Raw genomic sequence first — 19,399 nt, forward strand, 5'->3', positions numbered from 1 at the left:
CCCACCCACTGGCCTTGGCTTTTCCCTGCTTTACGATGATCTCAGAGCCTCAGGCTCCTCCTCTATATAAACCAGGGGTAATTATATGTCCCGGTGGAGAAGATGCGGAGAGATTTGAAGAAAGGAGAGGTGCTTTGCACAAAGAGGTGCTCAGCGCCCTGTGCTTTTTATGATTTGCCAGCACGTTTCGCTCCCCCGGACCCTCAGCTCTGGAGTCCCATCTTAGCACATGGCATCAGTTGAGTTTCCAGCGGGCCCGGTCCCCAGGTATGGGCCCCGGGACTCCCCGGGCTCACCACCCAGCCTTCCTCCGTGGCTGCCGCTGCCTCCTGTGGGCTGGGGACGTCTGGAGGCAAGGTCAAGGCCACGCTGCCCCCTGAAGTAATTGAAGATGACACAACAATATTTCGTGTCTCACGGAGACTGGTAGAGATCAAAGGCAGCATGAAGGAGCTGCTGTGACAGGCAGGAATTCCCTGGCAAATGCCACCAATTACCCCAAATTGGCCGCAGTTACAGCTATTACCATTAAGGGCTGCCTGGTTTCCCCCAAACTGCCGTGGAAGCGCATTTCTGACAGCGCGTGTAAGAGCATCCTGGCAGGGCTGGGGGGAGGCCCAAGAGAATCCCAAGGTGTCCCCCTCCACACTTCAGGCTTCAGCACGGATTGCTGACCCAGAGACAAGCAAAGGGGAATCTGGAAATGTTCTCTGGACAACTAGGAAGTGGAGGTCCTGGAAGAATATGTGGGGAGAGAAGCTGAGTTCTAGCGCCCAGCAAGGAAAATAACTGTGGGCTCTGGACTCTGTCTCCACCGGCTGCAGCTGTGCCTCGCCAGAGAGGTGGGCATCAGCCCTCTGCCCCGGGGTCCTGACCAGAGGGCACGGCTGTAAATGTTGTCCAGAGGAAGGTCTCGCTTCAGGCATGAGAACAAAGCAAAGGGGACCTTGATAGGCTACAGGAGCCTGAACAAAGGTATAGGGCCCTGCTGGCGTCTGATGCCGCCTCACTGCCTTCTGCGCCTGGCAGTGGCTTTGGGGAGAAGGTCCTGGGGAAGATGGGCAGCCAGAGAGTGAACCCTAGAGCAGTGTGGGGTGTGTATCAGAATTCCAGCAGGTACCAGGGACAAGGGAATGGTACAGGAGCAAATAACTCCTTCAAGGCTGGACATAGTGGAAAGACTGTCATCTTTCTAGACATGAAACATCATGGATCTGATCTCTGCCTCTAACACCTATGAGCTGTGTGACCTTAAGCAAGTTACCTAACCTCTCTGAGCCTCTGATTCCACATGTGAAAAATGAGCAAAATAATACTGACAACAGAATCATACAAGACAGCACCATAATATGAATCATGAAATTATTATTGCTGCTAATGAAAGGTCCAAGTCTAAGTGCTGCTTGGTGGTCTGAGCGGTGCCCTCACTGTCTATAAGAAACACACAGACTCTGCTGCTTCTTGTGCTATCAGTCAGCCGGTCAGAGAGGATCGAAGGCATCATCCCGAGAGTAAAAGATGAAATGGCTTTGGGCTGCAAGTAACAAGATGCCTACTTGACAGTGGCTTAAACAATGAAGATAATTATCTCCGTCAGCAGCTGAGGGGGCTGGTTTAACAGCTCAATACATCAGGAATCCAGTTCCTTTCTATCCTCAGTCTCTGCCATCTCCAACCTGCTGTCTCAGCCAGTTGCCAGCTCTGTGGTTTTTGTAGCCCAGTGCGATGGAAATGCAGGGCCCCTTATTTAAAAAGCAGGAAAAAAAAGTACTGTAAAGTATACCACAATATAAAACGTTTTCCTTTCTTTCATAGTCTCTTTCTCGACCTGTCTTGGCGTTTTTATTTGCTACTTAATGCTGTGCTTCCTCATGAGGGCGCAAGGGTGACTGGGGGGTCCTGCCCTGTAGCTGGACACACTGACTGCCAGGGTCCTCTCCCCCAACCATAGACTGACATTTGGTGACCAGCTGGGACATGAAGCAGCAGGAGGTGGGGAACAGGCAGCCAAGACTCCCCCTGGGAAGGCAGTGGGAATGGGGAAACCAAGCCTCCAAGCCTCCAGCACATGCACCAGTGTCCCTTCAGACTTCACTTACAAAACACAAACTCAAAGATAAAATTATTCCGAATTTTAGGATGGCAACCAGAGCATGAAACCCCAAGCACGGGGCTCTTCAAAGTGACTGCAGTGACCACACACCCTCGAAGCCAGCCCTGGCCTGGGCTCTGCCCCTAGCATCTTCACCTGAAGACACCCACAGGTAGGAAGAAAAGGGGCTTTTCCCACAGCCTCTCACTTTTTTAGGGGAAATAAGTATTTCCCTGAGGCCCCCTAGAGGCCAATGAGATGAAAGGGAAACTTCTGTCATCTCATTGGCCAAACCAGCTCATGTGGCCACTCACAGCCACAAAGGAGTCTGGGAAAGGGAGTATCTAGGATTTCCGGCTACTGGAAGAGGAAGTGGGCAGGGAAGAAAAAGGCTGGCAGCAGCTGCTGTGTAGACAATCAACAGTGTAGGCCACAGGCGGGTATGGGAATTGCTCTTCAAAGCCAGCTCCTGTGACCTGGATCTGCTTCTGGCTGGTGGGTCATCAGCTGTAAGGAGTTCAGGTCCACTGGCCAAAGGAAGGGGCACGGGGCACTGAATGGAGGCCAAGCAAACACCACGTGTCGCGTTCCCGAACACAATTCATCGTTCTCACCCCAAACTACGCGACAAATGGTGTTAGTCTCACTTTCTGCTGATTCGAAAGCTGAGACTCACAGCCTCAAGTAAATTGTCCTGTGTCACATGGTAAGTGAATTAGTGTAAGGGTAAGAACAGTGAACAGGAATTTCTCTGATTCCAAAGCCTCTGTCACAGCCCGTGGCTGGTCCAGGACATGCCGAGGGTGAGAAAGTTCAGGTGACTTGCCTGAGGGGTGGGGGCCAGGGCAGGACTCCAAACCAGGAAGGATGTGAGGGAATGTTCAGAATGCTAGAGCTTAGTCAATATCGCCCCACTGTTAAGTAAAACGAGGAAACCTGTCTCAGGAAGGTCTCCACTTTTGCTTTCAAAAATTTGTGATGGGGCTTCCCTGGTGGCGCAGTGGTTGAGAGTCCGCCTGCCGATGCAGGGGACACGGGTTCCTGCCCCGGTCCAGGAGGATCCCACACGCCGCAGAGCGGCTGGGCCCGTGAGCCATGGCTGCTGAGCCTGCGCGTCCGGAGCCTGTGCTCTGCAACGGGAGAGGCCACAACAGCGAGAGGCCCGTGTACTGCAAAAAAAAAAAAAAATTTGTGATGAGCTGAGGACTTGAATAGCAAAGTACTTTGCTGACAGGAGCAGTAAAGATGTTCCATGAAAAGATGATAAAAGAAGGTGTGGTGACGGGAGCTTTGGGGCTTCCCAAGTCTGCTTCCACTGGATGCCTTCAAAGCTCTGCCCCAGCACATTGGCCTCCACGACAGGCCCATGACAGTGAGCTCACGTGTGTTCCCATTACCACCCTTTGCTGATGCCATCCCCACCCACCACTCACAGAAGGGTCTCCCCAAGGCCAGCCATGCGGCATGGTGGGAAGCTCACTGGCCTGGCAGCCTGGCAACGTGGGTCGTTGTCTTGACTCTGCTACTAATCCACTGCGTGACCCTTAGGACTCACTTCCCGTGTCAGCCAGAGTCTGGGGGATGCAAGCAACAGAAAGCCATCTGGCTACCTTAGGCAAAAAAGGGCAGGACTGAGAGGGTTTCAGAATTAAAAGGAAAGTGAAAGACCAGACTGTGAAGGCAGGATAAGGTTGCCCAGGGTGGGGATGGGGCTCCATGGGACTCCAAGCATCAGGAACCAGCAAGAGTGTCTCCCTGGCAGGCTACCCCACCCTCCTCTCTGGGCTGTTTCAGCCTCAGCCATTTTCAGTTTTTGAGATAGAAACTCCAGGGACTGAGAGAGAGAGAGCCTCTGATGGGCTGAGCTAGACCAGGGCAGGACTTTGGCCAAAGGACCTTGGCCAGAGGATGTGGGTCCCTTCACTGATAATCCCACCAGCCAGCACAGTTCCTCCCAGAAGAGGCAGTTCCTCCCAGAGAAGTCAGGGTACCACTATGAGAAGGAGTGGGAAGCGATATTGGTCAGAAAAAATCAACTCACGTCTACTACACTCCCCCTCTGGAGTCTCAGTTTCCGCATCTGTACAATGGAGACAATGATACCCCTCTAACTGGAAGGTGGTGCTGATTCAGCGTAGCTGTGCATGGAACTTCCCTGGTGGCCCAGTGGTTAAGACCCTGCATTTCCTGCATTTCCAATGCAGGGGGCATGCGTTCGATCCCTGGCTGGGGAACTAGGATCCCACATGCCACACAGTGTGGCTAAAAAATTTTAAATGAATTTAAAATTTAAAAACAAACAAACAGAGTAGCTGTGTGTGCCCCGCACAAGGTAAACAGCCCACAGGGTGTCGCACGATACTGTGACCATCCCTCATGCAGACGACAGCTGGATGGCTGTGCATCTGGGACTAGATAAGGGCTAGGTGTTCATGGCTGCTTGTTTGAGTCCAGAAGGTATTTCCTTCCAGGAAGAAAGAGGTGAGCCATAGGGATATTCATTCTCACACAATCCTCACGGCCAGCCTATTTTCCAGATGGGACCCAAGTCACAGAGAACCTAAACGGCTCACTAGTGGTGCTCGCTGCTGGACCCGACTCAGGTGTGCGTGGCTCCGCAGTGGCGACGGCAGTCACAGCTCAGGGGCTGTGCTGCACGTCCCAGGTAAGCAGCCTGACTCACTGGCACCAACGGGGCCACCGCATCCCTCCAGGAGGACGTCGTGTGGATATCCTCAGTGAGGCTCCCTGGGCCCTACAGACGGTTCTGTTCATCCTCTGAAAGAGTATTATGTGGATTCACTTGAAGTCGTTTTTGGGGCGTGAGCAAGTTCCCAGATGCTGGCTCGCGGCCTCCCCCTCACTCTTCCTGAGAGGGATGAAGCTCTAATTTTTGATTTTCTTAAAAAATAATGGTTCTGGGGCCAGGACGACACGTATAGGCAATGTGCAGACAACTCTTGGTTTCCAGATGCCCGTAAACCAACCTCAGGAAATGGGCTCTCCTCACAGGTAGGGGCTGCCAGAAACCCTTTTCGGCTGTGCAACATCCCAGTGGACGTTCTTTGTGGACCCTTCTTTGTATTTAGCAGCGTTTAAGAAAAATCCCCCTATCACTGCCGATTAAGAGGGACATCAATTTTAATGGAGAGGTGGTACCAAAGTTTGCCCATATGCCCTAGCTGGAAAAGGTCACCCCTTCTCGTGTGTCTGCATTCTTGTCCTTCCCAAATTAGGCACGGGTGTGTGGGGTGGCAGCCTCTATCACTTCACGGGACCTGGGGTCCTCCTGGCAAAGATATTCCGTGGCAATAATATTCCTTCCACTCAGTTGTAAAGGGCTGTAGGCCAGGAGTGAGCTACAGATTTTTCTGGTCCTGAGGTCTCACCTAGAAAATCTTGGAAACGTGATAATCTCTCCCCCAACCACAAATCCCCCTCATATAATGTCCTTTCTCAGGTGTTATTTCATGACCGTGTGCATTTCCAGCAATCAAACAGAGTTGGAAGCATGCGAATGGCAACTTGTAAAATCAAAGTTGAACATTTGAAGGGAGACCCAGTCCTCTTGGACTGCAAGATCTCTGCCAATCTCTTTATCAAAGATTTGCTGAGGCCGAGGGAAGAGATGGATGAGTTTCTAGCAAGTAAGGAATGGAGAAAGGGAATGGTCATACCATGCCCATCAGTCCTGTTTAAGTTCCATGGAAGGCTTCGTTCATGTTGATCAGATGCCTTGGTTAGATCGCTGTATTTTATAAATGCAAAAATAAAGTATTGATAAGAAGAGTCATTCTACATTCACAGTGGGACAGCCATGCTAGTCATGGTGCCAAGACCTGGGGACAGATGCAGAAATAAGAATGCAGGAGATGAGCATGGATTCATTTCTTCATTCATTCATTCATTCATTCATTCATTCATTTCCCTGACGAACTTTAATTGAGGGGCTACCAGATGCCAGGCAGCTTTCTAAGCACTGGGATCCAGAGATGAGCAGGGCAGACAAGATCCCTGCCCCCAAGGAGCTGCGCCTCCGGGATTGCAGCACCAAGGGTACGGAGGAGAGAGAAGACCAACAGAAGCAAATAAATCGCACCAGCCCATTAAAAGTGCTAACAGAGAAAGACCCAGGGTAGGGAGATAGTAGTGGGTTTCTTATCACAGGTTAATGCACACGGATGTTACAGGTACAGAGATACATGCGTATGGAGTCCAATTCTCCTGGGGAAATGGAGCAGGAAAAGCTTCCTAAAAATAAGTACGATTTTTGGAACCCCTATTATGTAGCAGAAGCTCTGTCAGGTGTTTGATGTGTATTTTCTTTAACCCATACAACGACCACGAGGTGAGCGTCATTGTCCTGCTTTGCAGATGAAAAAAACTGAGGTTCAGAGAAGTTGGGTCACTTGTCCAAGATCACACAGCAAAGTGAGGCCAAGTGAGGGAGGACCTCAGGCCAGTCTGTCCAAAGGGCATAGGCTGTCCAGTCTCACTCTTTTTGCAGAAGTCATGAGACCTGAGTAGGTGTTTACCTACTGGGCCGTGGCTGCAGAGGTGGGAAGGGCAGCAGAGGGCGAGTCAGATGAGCAGAGATGGTAGGTGTGTAAGTGCCTGGTGTGGTCCAGGAGCCCAGCGTGGCAGGGAGCAAGCATGAGAGATGGGGGCTAAGGCTGGAGGGTCTGGTGAGGGCAGGAACCGGTCTTCAGCGCCAGAGCCACGGAGGGTAGGAAGTCAAGGAGGGACATTTGTAGGTCTTTTCCAAACTCAGCCACCTAAGCCTGCTTTTGCACAGGCCTCCAGCTCCCAGCTGCAGGATGGAGGCTGCCCCATGCCATGGTCCGCAGCACAGCCTCGGCCGGCAGACGGTACAGCTGGGTTCAAATCCCAGCCCCATCCCCTCCTCACTGTGAGGTCTTGCGGAAGGGACTTACTCACTCTGTACCTTAACTTCTTCCTTTGTGACATGGGGTGTCATAGTGTCACAGTGAGTTGCTGTTTGTTTTTTTTTTTTTTTTTTGCGGTACGCGGGCCTCTCACCTCCGTGGCCTCTCCAGCTGCGGAGCAACAGGCTCCGGACATGCAGGCCCAGCGGCCATGGCTCACGGGCCCAGCCGCTCCGTGGCACGTGGGATCCTCCCAGACTGGGGCACGAACCCACGTCCCCCGCATTGGCAGGCAGACCCCCAACCACTGCACCACCAGGGAAGCCCCATCTTTGCTGTCTTTTCATTCTTGTTGGTGAATTCCGTCATTTGTCCATCCTTCTTCTGATGAGCATTTGGGTTGTTTTGCTTATTAAGAATAACTCTGCTGTGGGGCTTCCCTGGTGGTGCAGTAGGTGAGAGTCCGCCTGCCGATGCAGGGGACGCGGGTTCGTGCCCCGGTCCGGGAAGATCCCACATGCCGCGGAGCGGCTGGGCCCGTGAGCCATGGCCACTGAGCCTGCGCGTCTGGAGCCTGTGCTCCGCAACGGGAGAGGCCACAACAGTGAGAGGCCCGCATACCTCGGATGTTCCAGAACCCCGCTTCCACCATATTCTCTTGGGCAAGCAAGTCCATCCTAGGTTTCAGGACTTATATTACTGGTTTAGACAAAGGCTTTTGCCCTTACTCCCTAAGAATCGACCTGTTAAAATCCATTTCAACAGCATAAAACGTACATAGTTTTCCAGCAGAATCGCACTGAGGGTTCTTTACAACGAAATGCTGTCATTTGAGATGCTCAGGGGTCAGAAGTAGAAATGCCTCCCAGCATATCACACAAACACAAGAAACCTCACTACAGATGGCAATGGACACAGTTTTTCTGTTCCTGACCTAGTAGGAAAAACTCGCCCCCCTCCACCACCACTGTGGTCTTGTTTACCTAAGGCTGAACTCATTCCCCAGTGAATCTCCAATGTGAATTGCTCTGCTTAGTAACCTGGGCCAGTTCAAAAGAGTCTACAGCTGCAGCCATGGAGAAGAAAAATCAGACTTGGTTTCTGCACTACATCTGGGGTCAAGTCCTTTCTCTGCTAACCTATGCCCTGTGTGACTTTGGGGACGTTACTGAATTTTTTTTGTCCTTTGTTTCCTCATCAATAAAACCAGGATGATAATCGTACCTCCTTCAAAGGGTTGTTGAGAGGACTAAATGAGATAATGCAAGGCACTTTGTACAATCCTTGGCCAAGAGTGAATTTGCGGTGAAGGTTAGCTGCACAGCAGACAAGAGACGCACAATATATTTGTTGAAACTGATTTGCCTGTGCAGGGACTGTGGGCTCCAGAGGAGCTGGTCCAGGGATTTTTATTTGCACTAAGTTTTGGCTTTTAAACCACCCTTCCTGGAATTATCATCAACGAAGTTTTCTTTTGTTTCCGAAGTGTTAAATTCTATATATTTCCCCAAGGCTGTTGCAAGCACCTTATGTAGGGTGTTTGTTCTCCCTCACAGCATCCTGTCTCTCCCCACATCTTCACATGGCCAACATCTCACACTTTGTGGGGAAAAAAGTTTTTATCATTTGCTTTACTGGAAAATGTACACTCCTTAAATAGTGTTCTAATGCCTGCAAAAAAAAAAAAAAAAAAAAATTAGCAGAGCTGTCTCCAGGGAAGCATCCTTTGACTATTCAAACCTGGAAGAAATGAAGGGTTTTATTTGTGGAAATTGGGACATCCGGTGCTGTATACTTAGGGAAGCAAGATTTTTTTTAAAACCATCCATCAACACCTCCACACACCAAAAAGTAATAAAATCCCAGAGAATACATTACTAGTTTACATTATGGGTAATCTCCCAAATTCAGGGGCAGTGTTTCTTCTGAGTGCAGTTCATTTTATGCCATAGAAATTATCTGAATCTTACTGAAGCATATTTTCTCTATCTTTGAGCTCACAGCAATTTTGTCAGGTAGCAACTCTGGGCCCCATTTTACAGATAAAACCCCTAAAGGCCCAGAGAGGTTAAAAACTTGCCCAAGGTCCCACAGCATGAGCCTCTACTGTCTGCCCACTGTCCACTATACCACACGTCCTCCCTCCTTTTGCTTGGACCCGAATTCCTTCTGTTTCTCAGCATCTCTCTCTGCTACCAGCCTTGGCATCATTCCCCGCAGTATTCCTGGAAGTGGGTAGCAATCAATAGGGAAATTTTAGCAGGAAAAAACGAGCAGACGGACAGACACTTGGCATTCCTAAGGCATAGAAGAGACCCTGACTCTTGAGGAGCCCAGGGCTCAAAGAGTTTTTAGAGTTACGGTTTGGTGAAGTTAAATACAATTTATTTATTCATATACGTGAATAAGTTTTATTGAGCACCTACTATGTGCCCAGCATGGTACTGGGCTCTGGTAAGACAGTGACGAGTTAGGCAGCCCTGTTTGCACAGCATTCTTGAGAAATTTGCAGTAAAGTGGGCTTAAGAGACATGCACAAGTACAAGAACAGGTGCCACAAAATCCCTTAGCCAGCCACCAGGTACTGTCAGTTCCACTCTCTGAATATCCTGAGAATCCATCCTCGCAGCAGCTGCTCTGGTGTGGACCACCAGCTGGCACCTGTGCCACTGAGGCCAACAGGGTCTCCCGAGCTCTGATCCCGTCCCACACTGCATCTCAAGGGACACTGTGACCCATTTTCATCCTGCAAAGGCTCCTCTCTGCCCTTACAACAAAGTCCAAACTCCTGTGCTGGGACATCTCCTCACAGGCAGATTCTCAGTCTTGTCCTCTGTTGGGTCCTCATGCAGGGCCAGGCCACAGGTGGGCATTCAACCAATGTTTGTTACATGAATAGATGAGGTGGGGGAGGGGGGAGGATGGTCTTTACCTTACAATGCAGCCTCATGACATCATAATGCAGATACCCCGCCCAGAAGATGATCTTGGTCTATTTGAAGGATGATTACTGGTTTATCTAGCTAGGAGTCATCACTACCTCTTAACTGGACTTAATATGAAACTCCTAACAGTTTCCCTATGCTGACGAGTGCCATGACTTTAATGGAGCTATGATTTTTACAAAGTTATATAAACATGACAAGGCAAAGGTATTCGGGATTGATGTGAGTGGGCAGTGAGGGCTACACGACAAAGTCTGGTTTTGCCTTACTCTGTGATTTTGGACAGGTTACTAAGCAGTTTTAAGCCTCATCTAAAAATGATCCCTGCCTAGCTGGCCTAACGAGGTCACTGTGAAGACCAGATTCGCTCTGGTTGAGAAAGGACTGTCCAAACCCTAAAGGGCTGTGCACACAAACGGGGCCATGACAGTGACCAGAGAAAATAGCTTCCCATTATAGGATGTCCCCATCACACTCCTCCCCTGGAAGTGGTTGGGAGGGTCCACCAGGGTTATCTTTGTTGTTTGTCTTCTTTCCCAGTGGGGTTGTGGGTGTGGTGAGGTAAACCATCTGTCCAGATGAGCTGCGTGAAGTCTCCACTAGCAGAGACAGGAAGATCACTGCGCCAGATGTTGCAAAGTCCTTACGTGGGCAGGGATGTTGGTTTGATGATCTGTGAGGTTCAGACCAGGGATTGTCTGCAATTCTTTTCCTTTCCCTTGGCAGGAGTCAGTTTTAAACAATGACAAGGATTCTAGCAGAATTGGGCAATTTCTAGAAAATCTGTTTCTGGAAACTCCCGGGAAGCCAAGCCTTCAGGCAGAGTACTTTTCCTTCTCCAAAATAAAAGAAAAATCGTACTGTTAATTCATGCAAGAGGGCAAATAACCGAATCCCCCTTGGAAGTCACACGGCCCTCTCTCCCAGCCAGAACTCCAGACCCGGGAGGCTGCACAGGACTGAGGAGGGAAGGGACATCTCACAGTGTGGTACCTGCCCGGTGCCCAGCAGCATGGGCTTTGCCCATTACTAATATGCAAACATTTTTTGATCGCCTCCCCAGAAGTTTGCTTGGGCCCAGGACATGGGGGAGGTCAACTGTTCGTCATTTGGTCCCGGCTTTCTGAGTTCAGGCCAATAATTAGTCATTTATTCATCCATTCACTCAATATTGAGACCTGTCTCTGTGCCAGGCACTGTGCTAAGGGCGCAACTAGAGAAATGAATGAGACACAGCTCTTGGTCTCAAGTAGTTCACAGTCAATGGGGGGGGAACCATCAAGTAAACATAATTGTACAGGAGTAATCCAGATGAGGGTGAAGGGCAGGGGACAGGGAAGGGAAAGGGCATTTCAGAGGGAGCAGAATGAGTAAAAGCCTGGAGGCGACCGCGTGTGGCCATGACCTGCAGTACTTGATCAAAAAGTGTAAAACCGGGATTGATGGACAAGGAGGTGGCACAGGGACCAATCGGGGAGGACCAGAGTCCAAAGACACTGAAGGGTAGAGGGGTGATATGGACACATTGGTTCAATGACTATCCAAGGACCTTGTAGAGGCCCGCCTCATGCTCAGGGCTGACTCAGGCTCCCATCCCACTTTAAAAACCACCTAAAATTCTTTCCATTTTGATGCAAAGAAAGAAGTTCTTTGGGCTGGTGATCCAACATCCGGTACACAGTTGGTGCTCCATCAATGGTGACCGCGGCCCCTCCCTGCCAGGGAGTTGTTGCCACCTATGCAGTGTTCCCCAAAGATGCAGCATTTCATTCACAGGAACAGACATCGTTGTATCATGAAAAAGGACCCATCCCTGCAGCTGACATCCACACCGCTTGTTTAAAGCCTTCTATCCCCTGAGATCTTAATGTCAAGGAAGGCTGATTCTCATGGCTCTTTACTTGGCAAAGAAAATGACTTTCCGCCCAACTTCAGCCCATAACAATTATGCAAAATGAATTGAAGTGTAACAGCAGGAGATGGCTAGCCGATGGGGCAAAATTAGTTAAGGTATGGCTTCTAGCACCCTACTCTGCAGACACAGGAGCAGACCCTGCCCCCTGGAGTGTGAAATGACCCTGCACTTTTAAATCCAATCAGGGAGAAGGCAGCACCAACCTCAGCCTGGGGGCATGTGTTTGGACACCCGTGGGTCCCCGTTGGCATCACGGGGCCTCCACTGTGCTCCCAGACCCGCAGATGAGGTGAGCTGGGGCAGGCTGGGAACTCCTGGAAAGGGCCTCCAGAGGTTAAAAGAGAACTTATTGGTTTTCTGTCTGATTGTAAAAATATGTGCTCGTGGTGGGAAACTTGGCAAATGGAGAACAAGGAGAAAGAAAAAAGCAAGCTAGAGCTCCGCACCCTGACAGTAGATTCCCGTTCGCCCTCTGGAGAAACACCCCCCACGGGAGAGGCAGTGCATGTGGGCAGCCACGTCCCTGGTTGTGCCATGGCGATGTCTCCACTGACCCCCCGCCCAAACTGCTGTCGCAGTGGTGGTTCCCTTCATCCTTCAGGCTCAGCTCCAAGGTCCCCATCCCAATTACTTATCCCAAGAGGATTTTTTTCTTGAACTCACTTCTGTTTGCAGTTGTCTGGTTTCTTTGTTTGTTGGCAGTCCACTGTTCCCAGGAATTTGCCTGAGGTAAGACTTCTTCAATGTAGGGCCGTGCCTCAAAGGCACAGGGTCTGTCTATCAGCAGGGGCTCCCTAGTTATTTGTTAATTGGGAAGTAGGCCGTCTGGGTTTCTAGTATTTCAGTACCATGAATATGGCAATGATGAACACGGCCCATATATATAAATGCTGACGAGCCCTGCCCGTTTTTTCTCTCTTGGAATATCTCATATATAAACCATTCTCCTCTCCTCTCTCTTTCTGTGTGTGTGTGTCGGTATTTGTTTTCTGGAAAGGGTCAGAGTACTGAGCTGGGGGCTGGGACCTCAAGTCCCTAGCTCATTCTTCAGCCTTCGGCAAATTCCAGGACTCCAAAGCCTCCTTTTTTCTGTGTTGTAAAAACCAGTAAAGAACTCTGCCTAAGGTATGAGTTGTGAGCACCAAATAAGATAAGATCCTAGAACTCTCAAGACTCAAAAGAAACAGTGAAGAAACACACACACACACACACACACACACAAATACACCCCACCAGAAAGGCCCATACTCATTTTTCACTTTCAGTAAAGCCCCAGAGAGGGTCACTTGGAGATTCAGGGGCCCTGGATTCCATGGGGTACCCTCCCGGGGTGTCGGCTGCTTCTCCCTCCTCCTCAGAATCTGGGGTCATCTCTGGACTGGATCCCCGGGGAAAAGGTTCCCAATACCCAGACCCAGGAAGGAAGTCTTTCTCTCCACGAGTCCCCAATCTGGAGACAAACGAGCGAATCCCTCAACATCATCTCCACACAAGCTGGCTTCCTACCCAGTCCCTCCCGATGCCGGTAGGTGTCCTTGGGGCGGCTGGGCACGGCTTGGGGGGACCCCCCCTCCGCAGGGGGCTGCCTCCCCCAATTTTGCCGGGGCAGAGGACCTGGGGTAGAAGAGTGTGGGTGTCAGGTTCCTATCTGGGACCGGGCTGGGGTGGGGGGAGGCGCTGGGAGTAAGGGTGAGAGGGGGCGGGCCCCATGGGTACCGGGACCCGCGGGCTCATCCCGGGTTGCGTCACCCGGCCCACCGCCCACTGAGACATCACAATCGGAGGGCCGGGACCCCGCGCCTCATTACCAACCCGACTGCAACCAAACAACCCAAGCAACAAACACCCCGGAAAAAAAAGAAAGAAACCAGCCGGAGTCCAGCCTCCCTCCCCGCCCCTCCCCCTCGCCCCCCGGGGCCCCCGCCCCCGGATGCGAGAGTGAGCGCGAGCCAGGCGCCCCGCTCCCGTCAGCTGCCCGCCGCCAGCCCGCGGCGGGGGCGGCTCGACCGCGCGCCCGCCCCGCCCGCGCCCCGCCCGCGCCCGCGCTCCTCCGGCTCCGCTGCGCCCTCGCCGGGTGCGTGCCGCTTGCACGCCCGCCCGCCCGGCTCTCCGCGCCCGCCGCCCGCGCCCGGCCCCGGCGCCCCGGCCCTGCTGCCCGCGCTTCATGGCTGCGCACGAATGGGACTGGTTCCAGCGCGAGGAGCTCATCGGACAGATCAGCGACATCCGAGTCCAGAACCTGCAAGGTAACGCGCCCAGCCTCCCCGGAGAGGGGCGCGGAGCGGGGGAGCCCGGGAGCCTCGGGAGCGGCTCCCCCCACCCCCACCGAGGAAGCTCCGACCCGCGCCGCCCCCTGCCCCGTCCTGACCCGGTCCTGTCACTTACGGAGGGGAAGAGGGTCGAGACACCCTCCCCCAAACCCCGGCATTGCCTCCCCGGCCAAATGAACAGTGGCCCCCGGGGTGTGGGGAGGCACACGTGTGTGTGTGTGTGTGTGTGTGTGTGTGTGTGTCGGGGGGGGAAGCATCCCATTTGCTTGAGGGGGGCGGGGGCGTCACGATTCCCCCTCCAGCCGCAGCTGCGAGTTTGGAGAAGTTTATACTTGGGCCCTTGGGGGCGGCGGCCCAGGTCAGGGAGGGGAGGAGAAAGCGAGATGGCGTGTGTGCGTGCGTGTGTGTATGTGTGTGTGTGTGTGCGCGCGCGTGTGTGTGTGTGCGCACGCGGCCCAGGTCAGGGAGGGGAGGAGAAAGTGAGATTGCGTGTGTGCGTGTGTGTGTGTGTGTGTGTGCGTGTGTGTGTGTGTGTCTGAGTTCGCACAGTTCCTAAGTACCTCCCGGGCTAGGGGAACTTAATGGGGCGCGGCGGCTCGGGGTGGACGGGGGAGAAGGAGGTCAGAGGCGCGGGTCGGTGGGGTCTGGCGGCCTCTTTGTTCGGGGAGCTGCCCCTCCCCTGGCCCGGGGGTCACCTGGGAGGGGGTGGGAGGGTGGGGTAAGGGCGAGAGGCCGCCGGCGCGAGACGTTGGGACCTGCGTCTGCCTTGGGACGAGGTGAAAGAGACGCTTGGGAGCCGGCAGGTCTGACAAGGGCTGGTGTGTGTGTGGGGGGGTCTCCCGCCACAGACGACATGAATTTATCTTCCAGAGGAGTTTGTTCATTGTGGAAACTTAGCACAAACATATTTAAAGGAAAAAATTCACCAACAATCACCCCATGACCCATGCACGCCCCCCACACACACATGAAGAAAGCGGCTTTTCATGGAGGGGTACTTCCAGCCTCTTTCTTTTCATATGTGGACTTTGCAGAACTGGACAGAGTTCCACCTTCCGCCTCTCTTCACCCACATAGACCTGGACAGGGAAGTTTAGCAGCTTCCTCTTCGGGCTTGGGTTTCTAGAGATTGCAAGGTCAGGGGGCAGCTCAGAGAGAGCTGGGAGGCCTGGACAGAGAGTGGGTGGGGCCGTGGGTCCCAAGCAGGTGCCCTGCCTTTACTGCTGGAGGGCAGAGAGCCCCAGCGGTCAGGGTGCAGTCTTGGGGGGTGACTAGGCAGTCAAGTTTAAACATTACACCTGATAAAATATTTCCTGGGAGCCCACATGGCCTGCTCCACCCCTAGGTTGGGCAAGGACAGTGCAGGCAGAGGTGACCTGCAGTGGGGAGGAGTGGAGCCTAGTGCACTGGACACTAGAAACTTGAGTTTGCTCTGAGCTCCCTTGATTTTTTCTGCAGTGATTTGTGTAAAGTAAGGAGGATTGAGCTGGAGATGCTGAAAATGATCTTTTTCGCTAAGCCTCACGTCTGGGTCCTGTTGCCTGAGAACTGACATCCTATTTTGGGGGTGGGTGTCAGTATTTTTTGCTGAGATGGCATCTGGTTTGGGCCGTCAGGGTGTGTGTGTGTGTGTGTGTGTGTGTGTATATGTGTGTGTGTGCCTTAGGCAATCAGTGGGTGTTTATTAAGCACATACGAACCAATTCTTGGTGCAACAACTTCCTGCACTCCTCAACTCTCGGTAAAAAGGAGATCGACTTTTGTGAAGGGATTTTCAACAATATGAGCAGCTAGTTACACCTGGAACAGTGAGAGAAGGCTTCACTCAATGGGGACAATTTGAAATGGGTCTTGAGGGTTGGGTAGGAGTTCACTGAGTGGGCTCCTCTCTCTCAGCTCCCAGTGAACTGTTCTCACTTTTAGGCAATTGCCAATTGCAATTTGAGCATCAATGGGCTTTGCCATTAAAAAAAATAAATTTCTAACTTTATGTATATTAATGATTATGTACATGTATATAAAATACGCATTAATCTCAAGTACAAGCCCAACACATTTTTGTGTATGGATACACCTGTGTAACAACTGCCTAGATCAAGATGTAGAAGTTTCTAGCACCCTGGATGGATGCTTTGTCTCTCCCTTCCCACTCACCCCCTCCAACAAAGCAGCTACTATTTTTATCTTTATTGCTGTAGTTTTGTCTCTAGAACTTCTTATAAAATCGAATAGCACAGTATATATACTCTTTTGAAATGGCCTTTTTTTGTTCCACATTATGTTGGTGCGTTTCATCCACTTTTTTGCTTGTATAGGTAGTTCCTTTTTTTTTTTTTTTTTCGCGGTGCGCGGGCCTCTCACTGCTGTGGCCTCTCACGTTGCGGAGCACAGACTCCGGACGCGCAGGCTCAGCGGCCATGGCTCACGGGCCTAGCCGCTCCACGGCATGTGGGATCCTCCCGGACCGGGGCACGAACCCACGTCCCCTGCATCGGCAGGCGGACTCTCAACCACTGCGCCACCAGGGAAGCCCAGTAGTTCCTTTTTTAAGAGAGTTTTTATAAAACTACTGAGGCAGTTTTACATATTGTAAAATTCAACCTGCTTTAAGTTTATAATTCAATGATTTTTAGTAACTCTGCAGAGTTGTGCAAACATCCCAACAATGCAGTTGGGGAACACTTTCATTACCTGCTAACGGCCCCTAGTGCCCAGCATCTGTGTCAATATCGCTCCCAGCTCTAGATCCAGGCTGTCCACAGTTGCTTGTTTTCATCGAGGACTCTTCCATCACATGGATGTACCACAGTTAGTTGATGCGTTCTTCGGTGAGGGGCGTTTGGGTTGTTTGCAGCTGGGGGCTGTCCTCAGTGGATGGAGCTGTCAGTCCTGGCGGGCGCTGTGGAATTGCTGACCAGCGTCGCTGAGGAGAGGCTAGGAGAGACAGTGGGCCAGGAATCTGTCTTGTCTCTCTCCATCTTTCCCTTGGCATCCCCGTCTCTTAAGGATGCTAAACAACCATTTTCTCTCCTTGTCTCTGTGGTGCTCAGGAAGTCCAGCCAAAGGGCTGGGTCCAGAAAGCGGTCCTCGCCATGCCTAGAACGTCTGCCCAAACCAGCTGGTGTGTGTTGGCCGGCCCTGGACGTGTCTGGGTGACACGTGGGCTGTGGGCGGGGGCCTTGTTCATCTGAACTCAGCATGGGTGGTAGTCAGGAGTCCAGGCAGAAGGGTTGTATTTCAAACTCTGTGCTGCTTTCCCGAGCACAGGTAGAAGCAGTTGTTGTGGTGATGGGACGCTGGGTACAGGGGAATTTCACAAATCTGCCATCATAGGGACTGAGGCGGATCACCACCCTCCGTCAAGCTTTTGTCTGTGGCCCTGTGGAATTGTGGAATCCATGCAAATATGACTGTGATGTCACCAGACCATCCCCCAGGTCGGGGGGAGCAGGGCAGAAAGCATGGCCTCTCCCAGGAGGGCTGTGACAACTCACTACCTGACACATGGGCACGTGAAGTCCTCTTGATGTGCTCACTTCGGTGGCTCATAAAAGTGTCTGTAAATGAAGGACTCCCTGGCAGGGAGCATGGATGTCCGTCTGGGCCAAGCTGCCTGTACCACCCTCACAGGGTCCTTCGCAAGGAAATGGGGGCGGCCCAGCTGTTGACCTTTTCAGAAGGGAGAACATGGAATTGCAGGATGTGGGCAGGCGCCTGGTGGCCCCCACCTCCTTGGAGCCTCGTGGGGTAGAGCTGAGGTTGGAGGCAGCACTTCAGGTCTGTGCATTAGTTCTCAGCCGGGCTGTGGGCAGCAGGGGCTCCGGTGCCTTTCCGATGACAAGGCTGCCTGGCTGCCCCCTCTCCCTCTTTGGCTTGGCCTGAGGGTCCAGCTGAATGCTCCACTAGTTCTGGGGTCCCCTGACTCTTGGTCCAAGGCAGGTGTCAGGCCAGTGTTTGGAAGATGCTCCCATTTCTGTAGAGAGCCTCCACCCCACCTGCCCCCGCCCCAGGATTCATAGTCCTTTTCTACTGAGTTTAGCAAACATGTGCCAAGCATCTAGCATCGTGCAGACACCAGGGGATGCAGAGCCGGTTCTTGTCCCTGCCTTGAAGGAGCATGAAGCCATCATGGCACCCGGCCAGACCGGGGTTGGAATTTTCTGCTCCTGGCAGCACAGACGTCCGTTCAGTTCGGGACCGTCTCCTGTTGCTCTGGTGCCTGTTGGGTCTGATGCTGTGAACTTTGACCTCATTGTTCCGGAGCGACTTGGCCAGAGTTGGAGGTGGACGGAGTTAGATTAGGCTGGGCAGACATAAGGCTTTCCCACTGCATCTCTGGGGCAGCCAGCTAGGTAGGGGTGTCCAGCGCTACCAGCTGAGCCCCGCTGGCTGGAGCTCCCTGAGTGGCAACCCTCCCCCCTCTGCCTCAGTGTCTCCCTCAGTCGGAATTTCTTGGGAAGCAGTACCACCCGGGGTTAGCAAACAGAAACTGTGACTCAGGGCACTTGGAATTGACTGCCAAACAGAGGTAGTAACAGTTAACCCGACTTCCAGCAGCCTGTGGGCCAGACACGGTGCAAACTGCTGTGTTTTAAGGCTCCTGCGAGCCTTTAAGGCTGCTTCAGGAGTGGAGAGGTAGAGTGACTTGCCCAGGGTCATGGGCTTGGAAGTGGAGCTGGGCTTTGAACCTGGGTCAGACTAAGGCACACTTCCCATCCCACTGGCTCTGTAAATCTTGGGCAAAGGCTGCACGGGTGAAGGAGCTGGTAGCCTCAGGGCTGGGAGCTGGGAGGGCCTCTCACAGTGGGGGCATTGGAACCAGACCTTGAGGGCAGAGCAGAAACTTAACTGCATGAGTTCTGTGCTGCACAACCCGGTAGGCAGGAAAGTGGCTGGGATCTCCTGAAGGCAGGCTCAGGGCCAGGACTGTGCCCGCGTGCTCACGATGGGCCCTTCTTGCCTTGTTACCCACTTCCTCCTTTCTTCCACCAGCCCGGGCCCTCCTCATGCCTGCCCAGTCTCCGCAATGACCTCTTTATGGCTCCGGGCCTTGTGTCGCCTCCTTCAAGCCACCCAGCACCCAGCCACCAGCACATGTCCCTGCTAATGCCTTCAGCGGGTCTCCACGGCCACCCTGTGCGCCCAGGGCAGCTCCCGTCCACCCCAGGACTGATAGCATCATTATCCACAAATGCTGGGATGTAGGAAAGGTCAGGCTGCGCCAATGTACTGGGTCAAGTCCAGGCCCCTTTGCCTGACGGGTGAGGCCCTCTGGGGTCTGGTTCAAGATG

At 52.6% G+C, this 19,399-nt stretch overlaps 1 protein-coding gene across 4 annotated transcripts in view; it reads left to right on the forward strand.

Moving 5' to 3' along the window:
- Positions 1-13,976: 13,976 nt before the first annotated feature.
- Positions 13,977-19,399, forward strand: part of CLMN (calmin) — a 110,184-nt gene continuing 104,761 nt past the window's right edge. For all 4 annotated transcript variants that reach the window (XM_060165580.1, XM_060165596.1, XM_060165589.1 and 1 more), the window contains exon 1: positions 13,977-14,084. In XM_060165580.1, the coding sequence (XP_060021563.1) occupies positions 14,003-14,084 (82 nt within the window). In that variant the 5' untranslated portion in view covers positions 13,977-14,002. The remainder of the gene's footprint in view (positions 14,085-19,399) is intronic.

The sequence above is a fragment of the Lagenorhynchus albirostris genome, chromosome 1 (genome assembly GCF_949774975.1).
Source record: "Lagenorhynchus albirostris chromosome 1, mLagAlb1.1, whole genome shotgun sequence".
In the NCBI taxonomy this organism is placed as follows: domain Eukaryota; kingdom Metazoa; phylum Chordata; class Mammalia; order Artiodactyla; family Delphinidae; genus Lagenorhynchus; species Lagenorhynchus albirostris.